This window comes from Zingiber officinale, chromosome 1A (genome assembly GCF_018446385.1).
Source record: "Zingiber officinale cultivar Zhangliang chromosome 1A, Zo_v1.1, whole genome shotgun sequence".
Classification (NCBI taxonomy): domain Eukaryota; kingdom Viridiplantae; phylum Streptophyta; class Magnoliopsida; order Zingiberales; family Zingiberaceae; genus Zingiber; species Zingiber officinale.
The window spans coordinates 126,808,430-126,820,273 of record NC_055987.1 but is presented as its reverse complement, the minus strand read 5'-3'; the positions used below and the strand labels follow the sequence as shown (position 1 = coordinate 126,820,273).

Below are 11,844 nucleotides of genomic sequence, written 5' to 3'. Positions count from 1 at the left end.
AGCGTGCACGCGCCTCCTAAGGGCCCCCAACCTTCGACGAAGGTATGGATTCTCATCTACTGTAGCTTTTGGCCTCGTTACTCTGTCTCGATTTCTTCTCGTCTGACTTGAGCGTCGGAGGGTCGTTGTCGGAATTCCCCTCCCGGCTCGATTTTGCTGCAGGTTCACCGGAGTCCACGTCAGCTCAGAGTCTACGCAGAGTCAGCAGAGAGCACCACGCTCTCAACATCCATCGACTCAACTCTCGGACAAAATCATATATCATTCAGAACTTCCTATATTATATAAGTTTGTTTGACTAAAATTAAATTAAAATTAATTAATGAATCTATAGGGTTCTGAATAATATGAAACTATACTCGTACTCTCAAATATTATTTTTATACCCAATCACATTGAGACCAATAATCTTTTAACATGAATCAAAATTTTTAATTCATTGCTTACCAGTATAATAATATCTTGAATTGATTACTATCTGTAGCAATTGATTGGGAGGGGAAAAATGAAATTGGATATAATTTTAAAATATACCTGATTTTGATAGTAAAGAACTTCGCCTAATTTGTCCTTTAAAAAGATATGTAACTTATTAGGCTTGAAAATACCCTTCAAACCAAACCCAACCCGGTTCACGCCTACCTTATAAAAGCCTTTGTTCTTAATCCCTAATCGCCAAAACGACACAAAAAAATGCGAACTTTGGACGAGAAGGAGACGGCGGCCGTCTTCGAGAAGCTTTTCAAGTTCACCGGTCCAAACCTCAAGCTCATCGTCGAGCGCCCTGCCGTCGAGGGTCCTGCGGGCGACGATCCTGGCCGCTACTGCTTCCGCCTCCACAAAAACCGCGTCTTCTACGCCTCCGAATCGCTCGTCCGCCGTGCAGTCAGCGTCTCCCGCGAGCGCCTCGTATCCCTCGGCACCTGCATCGGCAAGTTCACCAAGACCGGCTCCTTCCGTCTCACCGTCCAATCCCTTGACCTCCTAGCCTCCCACGCCCGCCGCAAGATCTGGCTTAAGCCCACCTCCGAGATGTCTTTCCTCTACGGGAACCCCGTCCTTAAGTCCGGTCTTGCCCGCATCACCGAGGGCGTAAACCCCGGCGACGGCGTTGTTGTTTTCTCCATGTCAGACCTGCCCCTTGGCTTCGGCGTCGCGGCTCGTTCCACCCAGGATTGCCGCAAGGCTCATGCCGATGCTATTATAGTCAACCGCCAGGCAGACGCCGGGGAGTACCTCCGGAATGAGGATGACCTCTGATCAACGATAAAGGTGACTTATTTTCCTTTCCAACATCTTCCTTTGGATTGACTACATGATTTCTATGTGAATTAATTCTTCATTTCATATCCTATTGGTTATTATCATTCAATGTTTTTTTTGTTGATTGGCTAAGATTTTGGAAATATCCTAGCTTAATTGAATGCTTTACAATAACTTGCTCATCTATAGTTCTATACTATCCTTGGTCTAATTTGGCACTTAGAATAGACAAATCCTATTACCCTGCAAACCGACCTTTTAGATGAAGTGACAATTTCAAAGTTAAAATCAATAAGTCTCAACTATAGGATGTACCTGAATAATTTGTGCTTTATTCCTCTTCTTAGAAGAGAGAATTTTCAACTCCTAGGCATACAATGCCCCTTTAGTTGGTTTTTAATATGCAAAAGGTTGTTTTTGAGGCAAGCTCTCTGTGTTGAAGACATAAGAATCTCTGTCTTCGGGTCGGAGGTAATGCCTTTAATTATCCCTTTATGTTTGATATGTGGACTTCAGTTCTCAGTTCTATGGCATATTAACCACTTTAACTTCACTTAAAATGACTCCTGTTGGTTGTCTACTTGTCTTTCAACATGTTCATACAAATCTTAATTGATGTTAATTTATTATAACCTCTCTCACACCCATATAAGTTACAAGTAATAGCTTTGCTCTCCTAGTAACTCTAGTAATCAGCTAGAAGTATCTTCATACCTTCTCTCTGAATTTCTCTTCATGTATACAGTAGGGCATGTTTGGTGGGTAATCGAAAGAACAAGCGCCTATTCTGACTGTTGTATTCTCTTTTCAATCCATCTTTTTCGGAGGAAATTTTTTTTGGGTGTTTTTCTTCTTAAGAGAACTATTTTATGTTATTGAATACTAGGACTGACATCCTAATATCCTAAGAAGCTATGTGCTTTTGAGAAAATAAAAACGGGAGATTGTTAACGAGAATGATTATTCACACTATGATACCATATTTTTCGTGAGCTTTTCTGATAGATCCACCTGAAAGTAACAAAATGTTTCTAGTTTCTACTAATATACACACTATAATATCTATTCTTTGGAAGTTTGTTTTTTCTTCTAATTTTCACCACACAATTTGTTGACGCAATTTATTTAGTATGCAATCTTTTGTGAAATTGGAGGCTCTTTGGTTTTCTTTTGGCTATTGAACATGTGAAATATCTGCAAATAGTTATACTAGTGGTTGTCATCTGGAACTGCTGCACAATTGATTGTCTCCATTGAATGGTTATACAGTTCATTGCTAGCACTCATACATAATTGAGCAGTTACGGTAGTGTTTTAAACCTCAACATCGCCGTGAGGCTTGCACTTTACGATTGCCAGATAACTTATCTGGTTATGAACAGATGGGTATAATCTCTCTAAATCCACACCATATCGAACAGCCGCATCTCTGTTCTCCGTATACTGTTTCTTTTTTTTTTAGGATTTTGTTTAACTCTTGTTCCTTTATCTTGAAACTAAGTTGTCAGCTTGGATCTTGAGAATGCATTGTAGTTGTTTAAAGTATTCTTTTCGAGGTAACATCTGATTTGTTGTCCTGTGCTCTACTCTTGTTTTTTTTGTTTGCTATCTTTGGCAATCTTTTTCGCATAGACCGTAAAGGTAACAGTGTAACACAATGGTACTTGATTTGAACTCTTGCAGGTAGTGAAGCGGTATGCCGATGAACTATATTCTGTCTCTTGTGCCGACCAACTTAGTTTACTTAGCTATGGTCAACAAATCAAGAACTTTTTTTCCTTCAAACTTTTACAAATTGTTCTTGTATTTTGCCAGGGAACTTTGATTGCCAAACAGTTAGCCATTGTATTAATAGGTTGAGGTATTAAGTTTTGTTAATGCTCATTATGTTCATGTTTTGCCAGCTTAATTGCATTTGCTCACGATTTAATTTTCTAAATTATTATTATTATTATTATTATTATTATTGCATCGGAAGTGGATAAATTGGATTAATATAAACGCTTTTTTTTTCTCTTTTAAAAAAGATATAAAGAAAACGTTCGTACACGAACAAAACTAAACTGCCCAACACTTTTGTGTTCCAAATCATGGGATATATAGCTTTAATAGAATCCATTTGCCTTTAATTTATATATATAAATATATATCTTATTATTTTATTAAAAATCTCTTCCTTTATCTTACTATTTTATTAAAAAATCTCCCTCCTTTACTAACTAATTTTGGTGAAGCCTAAAATGAATTTACGTTCCTGTCCTTTTTTCTATTCACACTAAAAATAATTTCAAGGTTTATTAGTAATTTTCTTTGATTGTTTTATATAAAAAATATAGTTCTCTTTAGTCCACATCTTAGAATTGACAACACTATGATCAAAGAAGCTTCTATAAATATTTTAGGCAGACGATATTAAAAAATATACTTTTCTTAGTTTCTTTTATTAAGATAAGTATAATATTAAATTAAAATAATTTTTTGCATAGGGAAACCCATTACAATAGTTTATTGTTGGGATTCTCTAACGTGACACTAGAAAATCCAAATAATTCGGATTTTCAAAGACCCAAATAATTTATATATTATTATATTACACACGCAACACGTGTACGATCACACTAGTCAATATTAAAAATCTCTTCCTTTACTAAATAATTTTGATGAAGTCTAAAATGAATTTATGTTAATATCTTTTTTATTATTCACACTAAAAGTAATTTCAAGATTTAGTAATAATATCACAAGTAAAATAATCAGTGATCTAAATAATTTCATGACATATTATTATGAATTTTTCTGTTTTATATAAAAAATATAGATATCTTAGAATTGACAATAGATCAAAGAAACTTCTATAAATGTTTTAGACCAATAATGGTAAAAAATATACTTTTCTTGGTTTCTTTTACTAAGATAAGTATAATATTAAATTAAATTAATTTTTTTTCATCGAGAAACTGTAATGGTGACACTAGAAAATCTAAACAATTCGAATTTTCAAAGACCCAAATAATTCAAATTTTCAAAAGTTAGATATTTTACGCTAATGACTCTATTTTAGTATTTTAATACTAAAATACTTTAATTAATATAATTTCATTATAAAGGATCAATGTAATTTCAATGTATTATATTACACACGCGTCGCGTGTGCATGATCACTAGTGTATATATATATATATATATATAGAGAGAGAGAGAGAGAGAAATTAAAAGATGCTTATTATTCTTTTAGGGTATTTTTTTTAAAAGAGTTAAAATAACACTATTTTTTTTTGTAAATAATTTTATTTCTTGTAATAATTATACTTTTTATATTAAAAAAATTACTATTTAACTTTACTTAAAATTGTTTTAATTTTATCCAAATTTAGTAGTTATACATTGGGTAAAACTTAGGAAGACAATTCTGTTTTCTAAACCATTCCACTTTGTAGTCTCACTCTTATTTATAATTATGGAATTGCCCTTTAATCTTGTTTAATTATATTATTTTTCATCTAATTTTTAAACACAAATATATTACCGTAGTTATGAAATTATAGTTGTTACATTATAACAGCAATTTGCTACAGTATTAATATTAGATGAATAAATTAATTTTGTGTTATAACAGTTATACTATAATTTTATAATTGTTACAACATAAATTTCTATCAACATTAAATATAGTAAGTATGTATTATAACAATTACAAAATCATAACTACTACAATACATTCAATCAGCTTAAGATTTAGGCTAAATAATAGTATCAAAGGATAGTTAGATAATTATACACGATTGAAAAATACTATGGGACATTGTTTTCATTAAAAATTAAAGTGAGATGATTTGAAAAAAAAAAAAATCTTCTTCTTTTATGTTTGCTCTATAAGGACAGATTGCGAGAGACACATTATGTTTACTCTATAAGGATAAATTATGAAGGACGCTTAAGGTAAGTATTAACAAATGTGATTATATTCACATCAAACGTCTCTCGTAATTTATCTTTAAGTTATGTAGTATTAGCTATATACTCTAATAATTTTTAAAATGATTTGAATAAAATTAAATTGATTTTAATTAAAGCAACTATTTTAATTGTTATAAAAAAAATCAGTGTCCTTTAGTGGAAATGATAATTGAAAGCTTCTTTTTATTTATATATTTATTTATTTATTTGAAAGATCAAAAACTTTACTTTTAAGAATGGACCTTGGTGTAATATTTTCAAATTTGAGTGGATAAGACTGAATAGTTAGAGCCCTCGTGTATCAGCGAGCAACTTCTTCTTCAATTATTAATCAAGGAAGGGCTTCTTTGTCACTGCTCCAATTAAAGTTGTACCATTTTGTCTTTTTCTCCTTTGCCTTTTGGCCCCAACCCATCACGATTTCATCGCCTTCGCCTGGTCCCAGCGGAGTCATGGAGGCGCCGGCGCCGGAACGTGGGCGGCGGAGGAGCACGCGGTGGATCCCCATCCCCACTACGCCGGCTGTTGCTGGGGGAAAGCCCATCGTCGGGCGAGACGCCGGTCGTGACCTCCGGCTCCTGCGCTACGACGAGCTGCCGGATTTTCTCAAGGACAACGAGTTCATCCTCGACCACTACCGGTCGGAGTGGCCGATCCGGGACGCTCTACTCAGCGCCTTCGCCTGGCACAACGAGACGCTCAACGTTTGGACGTACCCCCTCGATTCATAGCTTTGATCCACTCCGGTTATGGATCGGATGATTCGTTTTTCTTCTCGCTCTTCTACAGGCATTTGGGAGGGTTCTTCCTCTTCTTGCTACTGGCGTTGACGGAGTTGGTGGTGATGGTCGACAAGGTCACTCATGCGGTCCTTCCGGAGCTCTCAGGGTTGGCATTTCCTTGTCTCCTTCATACCCCTTACTGTTTTCTGGTACCTTTCCCCCCCTAAAGATCTCTCTTTCATTGCAGTTTGATGATTAGATTCTTCGGCTCCTCCAAGAACAATGTACCAGAAAACATCTTTTCGGTAGGTAATATACAATATATCAGTGAAATTGTTACTTGTTCGTGTAATTTCATATGCTTCATGCTTGCTATCTTGCTCCATCATTCACAACTGTTCTATAGTGCTTCAATTACCTCACAGAAAGGGGGGAAAAGAAACAATTTGCCATCAGTTTTCCATGATCTAATTCTAGTACGTTTAGTTGTAGCTGTAAACTAACTCCACATTATTGTTCCTTTGCTCAGATAGGATTAAACATATTGAAATTCTCAAGCAAGAAAGTTTTTCTGTTGTCTTCTTCAGTGGGGTTTGTACTTATACCATGTGGTTGAAAAATCTAGGAAGAATATCTTGGTGGCTTCGATTCTAAATGACCTTAACCCTATCTAGTTACATTGTGTAAAAGCTAAATTTAGTTTTCTATCTTGGTCCTCAATGTTAAATCTCTAGCCTCGAAGTCAATAGTAATATGAATCTGGATTCTTTTACGATTTTCATTAATTCATGCGAAACTGAAATCCAACACCCTGATTGTATTAGTATAGTCTAAAGTCTTAGAAGGCTTCTTCTTGTTGCAATACTAAAATGATCACTGTCTTCTTCTCAGAATTCTTCAGCATTACAATTGTCATGGTCGAGAACTAGCTTCCCCAGTGAGCGTTCAATACCAAGATGGCCAATGCTCGTTTTCTTGGTTGGATGTATGGGCTGCCTCATCATCAGTGCCATCTCCCATCTCCTTGCGTGTCATTCTCGTCACTTCAGTCTCTTCTTTTGGAGGCTTGATTACGCCGGCATCTCCCTCATGATCGTCTCTTCCTTTGTTCCACCTATCTACTATATCTTTCTCTGCCAACCAATAGCCCAGCTTACCTACCTTTCAACCATTTCCACAGTAGGCCTTCTTGCAATTTTCACTCTCCTATATCCTGCCTTCTCTACCCCACACTTTCGCCCCTTTCGAGCCACCCTTTTCCTTGCCATGGGCTTCTTCGGAGTTGTGCCGGCTGTCCATGCTATATGGTTGAACTGGGAGCATCACGAAGCCCATATGGTGTTGGGGCTAGAGGTGTTCATGGGCGTAGCTTATGCTGCCGGTGCATTGGTGTATGCAAGCAGAATTCCTGAGAAGTGGCGTCCAGGAGAATTTGATCTTGTTGGACATAGCCATCAGATATTCCATGTCCTTGTGCTCCTTGGAGCACTCATACACTATGTTGCTACCATTGTGCTTCTCAAGTGGTTGGAGAGATCGACGACATTTTGCGGTGCGTCTTGAAGATATCATCTCATGAACTTACTATTTATTGAGAGTTTATGAAAGAACTCAGCAAGATCCAATCTCAAGATCTATCTGTGGCTCTGTGTTTAGGATATCGCAATTTCACTTCTATTGTATGTTGTTGGAACTCTAGGTGATGCGGGATATAAATAGTATATCTTGAGGTAGCAACCAAATTCCTTGTAGTCTAAACTTTCGAAATGCTCTACAGAGTCTTTTATCTCCTATGGTTGATTCTCTAATGATCATGACTAGTGGTTCAGTTACATTGCAGACTAATATAGAGTATACTTAGTGTACAATGAGCATGGAAGGAGAACACATGATGCTGCACTCGACTGAAGTTCATCAAGATAATAGTATTATCAAAATTCAGCGAATATGTTAGGCGATACTTGGAATGGAGCAAGCACTCCCCGCATTATTTTGCATAGCACGGTGCTAAAAGGATACATACTCCAGTTAATATTTTGGCAATACTTCGATAATACACATGACCAATATACATATTCGCACTGGTTTATTAGTTACAGCAGCTGAAAGTACACGACCAGGCGGCCAAAGGGAGAGAAATGCTGAGGACATGCTTCGTCGAATTAGATGTATCGATTAACAGCAAGCATCCATGCTCCACTCAACCAGATTTGAATAGCAGTACCGCCTTTGAGTCAACATAAAAATAAAGGAAATGATTGGTCTCGTGAGTTACATAAGATCCTGCAATGCAAATGCCACATTAGAAAGAACACTCGCGTTCATGATTTCAAGGATATAATTAGTTTAGGGGCCAGGAAACAAACTTTGACAAGTAAATAATCTTATAACAAAAAAAACATCTTATGTATATATATCTTTAGACCAGCTATTGCAGTCCATTCAAGGTAGCTGAATTGGCCTTTATTTAGTGATTTGGCATTTAACATGTTGGTAGCATGATACCCCTGAGTTGCGCATTTTGAGCAGGGAAACCTTATCAACATTGATAAAAGCAGCATAAACATAATGTTTGTGAACAAAATTGATACTATTGTAGCAAATAATATAAATTTTGTTCACAAAATTTATGTTTATGCTGCTTTTATCCTAGACTGGATAAGAGCTGGGTTATATTTGTTCGATATAAACAAAATATGCACTTGAACATTAGTAAACTCAACTCAATTACATTCACAAAGAAAGTTCACGAAGAGCTCATGAACAAAGAAATTCACAAACTTACTTTAGGTTCGATTACGTTTAGACTTCTGTGATCTTTAATTCAAATCTATAAACAATATATACTATTTGTATCTCCTATTTTTGTTATTCTATACATTTTGGACTTTCAACATATCTAAGGGCAACCATGTTGCTAATTCAGCTAGGCAAAAGTATAAGCTCTGCTTGTGCTATAGATAAGCTTGAACAAGGTCATAAAAAAAATAAACAAGCTCAAACAATATCACTCTTGGCTTGGCTCGTTTATAACTTTAGATACCATCACTCATATGTCTAAATAAACGCAACAAATTCTATGATCTACAGTAGACACCATTTCCAGCTGTTCAAACCTCGAAATTGGCTATCAACCCTAGATCTTGCTCAGTGCCTTAATACTTATTTGGAACCATCATTTACATCTATTGTCCCTCTAAAAACTAAAAATTAAGCCATGCCTCTCGATCTCGTGCTGTTAAAATCATTTATTCCAACTATTTGATATTGGTTCACTATATGGATATTGTTCCTCCATCCAACTCTATGCCAAGTTATGTTAATCAGAGTTCTCTTGAGTTTGCTCTTTATATTTTTGAACTTTAACAGATTCAATCTTACCACAAATCAATTGATTGTCTTCAATATGTCCAATTTAGCATCACAATAATGGTTCCAAATTGTTTAGTCAATACAGTCTAACTGAACACCCACTGTAACCTAATCAGTAACTTCGAGCTGTCAGAACATAGCAACAGGCCATGATTGAGTAGAATCAGAAACAAAATTCAACAAAACCCCCACTTATGAGCATGAACAATGAGTTTGTTTCGTTTCCTGTCTACATGAGGAAGGAGAAAAAAAGAGTACGTAGTTGAGCTATTTAGGCCGGAAACCTAGCAATCTACGGATGTATAAACCAAATCCCCAAACGAAATCACTGTTGGACCACAAAAACAGGATAACTCCTCAAGAACTTCAATTTTGTTGTTTTTTTAATCAAGCACGAAATCGATTGTTGAAATCGAATCGGAGAAGTGCAGAGATGAAAACAAAAAAGTGGGTTACCGAAGTTGCGACCCACAATGCAGTGCCAAGTCTGTCCGTACTTGCTATCGAACTCCTTCTTGATATACTCCGCGATGTCCTTCTCCAGCCTGTGCTTCTCGAACGCCTGATTTCACACACCACCACAAAACCGACGACGAGATCAGCGCCGGAGGCGAAGTCCGGCCCGAATCAAGGAAATAGAACCGAAGTTACAGATGTTGCAGGGAGAGGAGGGGGCGTACGGTGCGGGCACAGTCGATCGCGTCGTTGCGCATCTTCTCGCTCATGTCGATGCTCTTCAAGACGATCTTGGGCGAAGCCTGCGTTTCCGCAGCGGCCGACGCCGGCGGAGGCGGCGATTTCGCTCCGCCGCCGGACTTGCCTCCTTCATCCGCCATGGTTGTGCAAATGGAGACAGGAGGAGACAGGAAAAGGGCTGAGGAATTGCGGTCTCGCAGCCACGTGATGGCCAGATGTGCCGGTAGGTGATAACAAGAATTAGGAGGGTGAATTAGTAAATTTGTCTTTTTTTTTATTGTATGATTTTGAATTTAACATACGATTAAATCAATTAATCATGATTAATCAAAATTTTCTATCGGCCATGCAAATAAATTTGATACTCACAAATTGGACAAATATCCTATGCATAGGCTTAAGCATCTCCAATATAAGATTTATAAAATTTAAATAAAAATTTTTTAATCATTATAGAAGTGAAGTATGAGGTTTATAGTTTAAGAATAGTAATGAAAGTACAAATCTATTCTTTTATCTTGAATTTGATGCAATGTGTATAAAGTCTATGAATTGAATCATAAGAAAATTTATTTAAAATTTTAATCATTGAAAATATTTTAATAAATTTTCATATTATTGATGTGACATATTAAGATCATTTAGAACTCTAATCATTAAAGATACCTTTATATTCTAATGTTGAACTTGACATCTCGATTTAACTTAACGATAGCAATTCATGATTATCATTAATTACTTACATTTTAAATCTATTCATAATGGTAAAAAAAAACATTATTTTCTATATAAAAAAAAAGTTTGCTCAAGGACGACATGGACAATTGATAAAGATGAAAGTTGAGTTTCAAGTGGGTTTAGCTGGAAGAACCTGGTCCCCGCCTTCTCTTCAAGTTCATTTTAGCAAGCCATTTAGATGAATTCACAAGTTAAACTTTAGGGGCTAAATAAATATCGAATGCTATATGAGATTTAAATGAATAAATATTTATTTTAATAACTTAAAATCCTACTCATGTGCTTATAACTTTTCCTCTGCAAAACATTAAAATTTAATGAAATGGTAGGGGATCCCCTCACTCACAAATTATGTCTATCTCATTTAAATTAAAAATTATTTGAATTAATTAAATAAATTTTAAATTAAAAACCTAACAACCTAACGCGGCCCCTCATCGCTCCCAGTCTCCCCTCACCTACATGAATGCATTGTCCATCCTCCCCTCACCTACGCGAATGCATTGTCACCGCCGTTGCTAGCCACCGGCCGATGCAAGCCATCCGTAAACTGTCGACGACGCCTCCTCACGCGTCCCTCCGCTGTCGCTGTCGGCCGCCGCCATCGCCGAGGTCATTGGTCGTTACTGCTCCCTTCCCTGTGCTGTCGTCGTAGCTACCAGTTGTCGCCTGAAGCAAGTCTTTCGCAAGCCACCTGCATTGCCTCGCACACTCTGGCCTGTCCCCTCTAGTATTGTTGCCCACCCACCGCCGACTACAACGCTGTCCGTGAAATTCTAAATTGTATGTAAAATCGTTTCTAATGTATAATCATATCGATTTCATCTATTCTGACCGAATCTCAATAATCATTGATCATGTCCGGAATTTAAGTCAAATAAAGACCGAGTGAGCTGTTGCTGGCGTTGACGGAGGGGCGATTGGGACACCTTTTTCGAATGCGCTTCCGAAATTGGACTCCCACATGGTACTGACGGGTTATGATGCTTGATGATCCTGTCCGGAATTTGAGTCAGATGAAGGTCGGGTGAGCTGTTGTTAGTGTTAACGGAGGGGCGACTGGGACACCTTTTTCGAATGCGCTACTGAAAATGGA

General features: G+C 36.8%; 3 protein-coding genes across 3 annotated transcripts; 2 read left to right on the top strand and 1 right to left on the bottom strand.

The window, feature by feature from the left end:
• The first annotated feature begins 656 nt into the window (after window positions 1-656).
• Window positions 657-3,172, top strand: LOC122031698 (60S ribosome subunit biogenesis protein NIP7 homolog). The gene is made up of 2 exons (XM_042590794.1): window positions 657-1,272; window positions 2,947-3,172. Exon 1 carries the CDS (start codon window positions 694-696, stop codon window positions 1,258-1,260), a length of 567 nt encoding a protein of 188 aa, XP_042446728.1. The 5' UTR covers window positions 657-693; the 3' UTR covers window positions 1,261-1,272; window positions 2,947-3,172.
• Window positions 3,173-5,572: 2,400 nt separating this feature from the next.
• On the top strand, window positions 5,573-7,733 carry LOC122031678 (heptahelical transmembrane protein ADIPOR2-like). Its single transcript, XM_042590781.1, has 4 exons — window positions 5,573-5,932; window positions 6,010-6,108; window positions 6,190-6,247; window positions 6,834-7,733. Exons 1-4 carry the CDS (start codon window positions 5,673-5,675, stop codon window positions 7,503-7,505), a joined length of 1,089 nt encoding a protein of 362 aa, XP_042446715.1. The 5' UTR covers window positions 5,573-5,672; the 3' UTR covers window positions 7,506-7,733.
• A 167-nt stretch (window positions 7,734-7,900) lies between these two features.
• On the bottom strand, window positions 7,901-10,219 carry LOC122031689 (dynein light chain 1, cytoplasmic-like). Its single transcript, XM_042590790.1, has 3 exons — window positions 9,995-10,219; window positions 9,771-9,876; window positions 7,901-8,225 (listed from the first exon to the last, which is right to left on the bottom strand). Exons 1-3 carry the CDS (start codon window positions 10,148-10,150, stop codon window positions 8,143-8,145), a joined length of 345 nt encoding a protein of 114 aa, XP_042446724.1. The 5' UTR covers window positions 10,151-10,219; the 3' UTR covers window positions 7,901-8,142.
• Window positions 10,220-11,844: the final 1,625 nt, after the last annotated feature.

Excerpts from the sequence above, each read along its gene's own strand:
- LOC122031698 (XM_042590794.1), top strand. The coding sequence starts at position 694 with ATGCGAACTTTGGACGAGAAGGAGACGGCGGCCGTCTTCGAGAAGCTT.
- LOC122031689 (XM_042590790.1), bottom strand. The coding sequence starts at position 10,150 with ATGGCGGATGAAGGAGGCAAGTCCGGCGGCGGAGCGAAATCGCCGCCT. Across the intron at positions 9,877-9,994 it reads CGATCGACTGTGCCCGCACC|GCGTTCGAGAAGCACAGGCT; the intron begins GTACGCCCCCTC and ends GTGTGAAATCAG. Across the intron at positions 8,226-9,770 it reads CATTGTGGGTCGCAACTTCG|GATCTTATGTAACTCACGAG; the intron begins GTAACCCACTTT and ends TTTGCATTGCAG.
- LOC122031678 (XM_042590781.1), top strand. The coding sequence starts at position 5,673 with ATGGAGGCGCCGGCGCCGGAACGTGGGCGGCGGAGGAGCACGCGGTGG. Across the intron at positions 5,933-6,009 it reads GAGACGCTCAACGTTTGGAC|GCATTTGGGAGGGTTCTTCC; the intron begins GTACCCCCTCGA and ends GCTCTTCTACAG. Across the intron at positions 6,248-6,833 it reads TACCAGAAAACATCTTTTCG|AATTCTTCAGCATTACAATT; the intron begins GTAGGTAATATA and ends TCTTCTTCTCAG.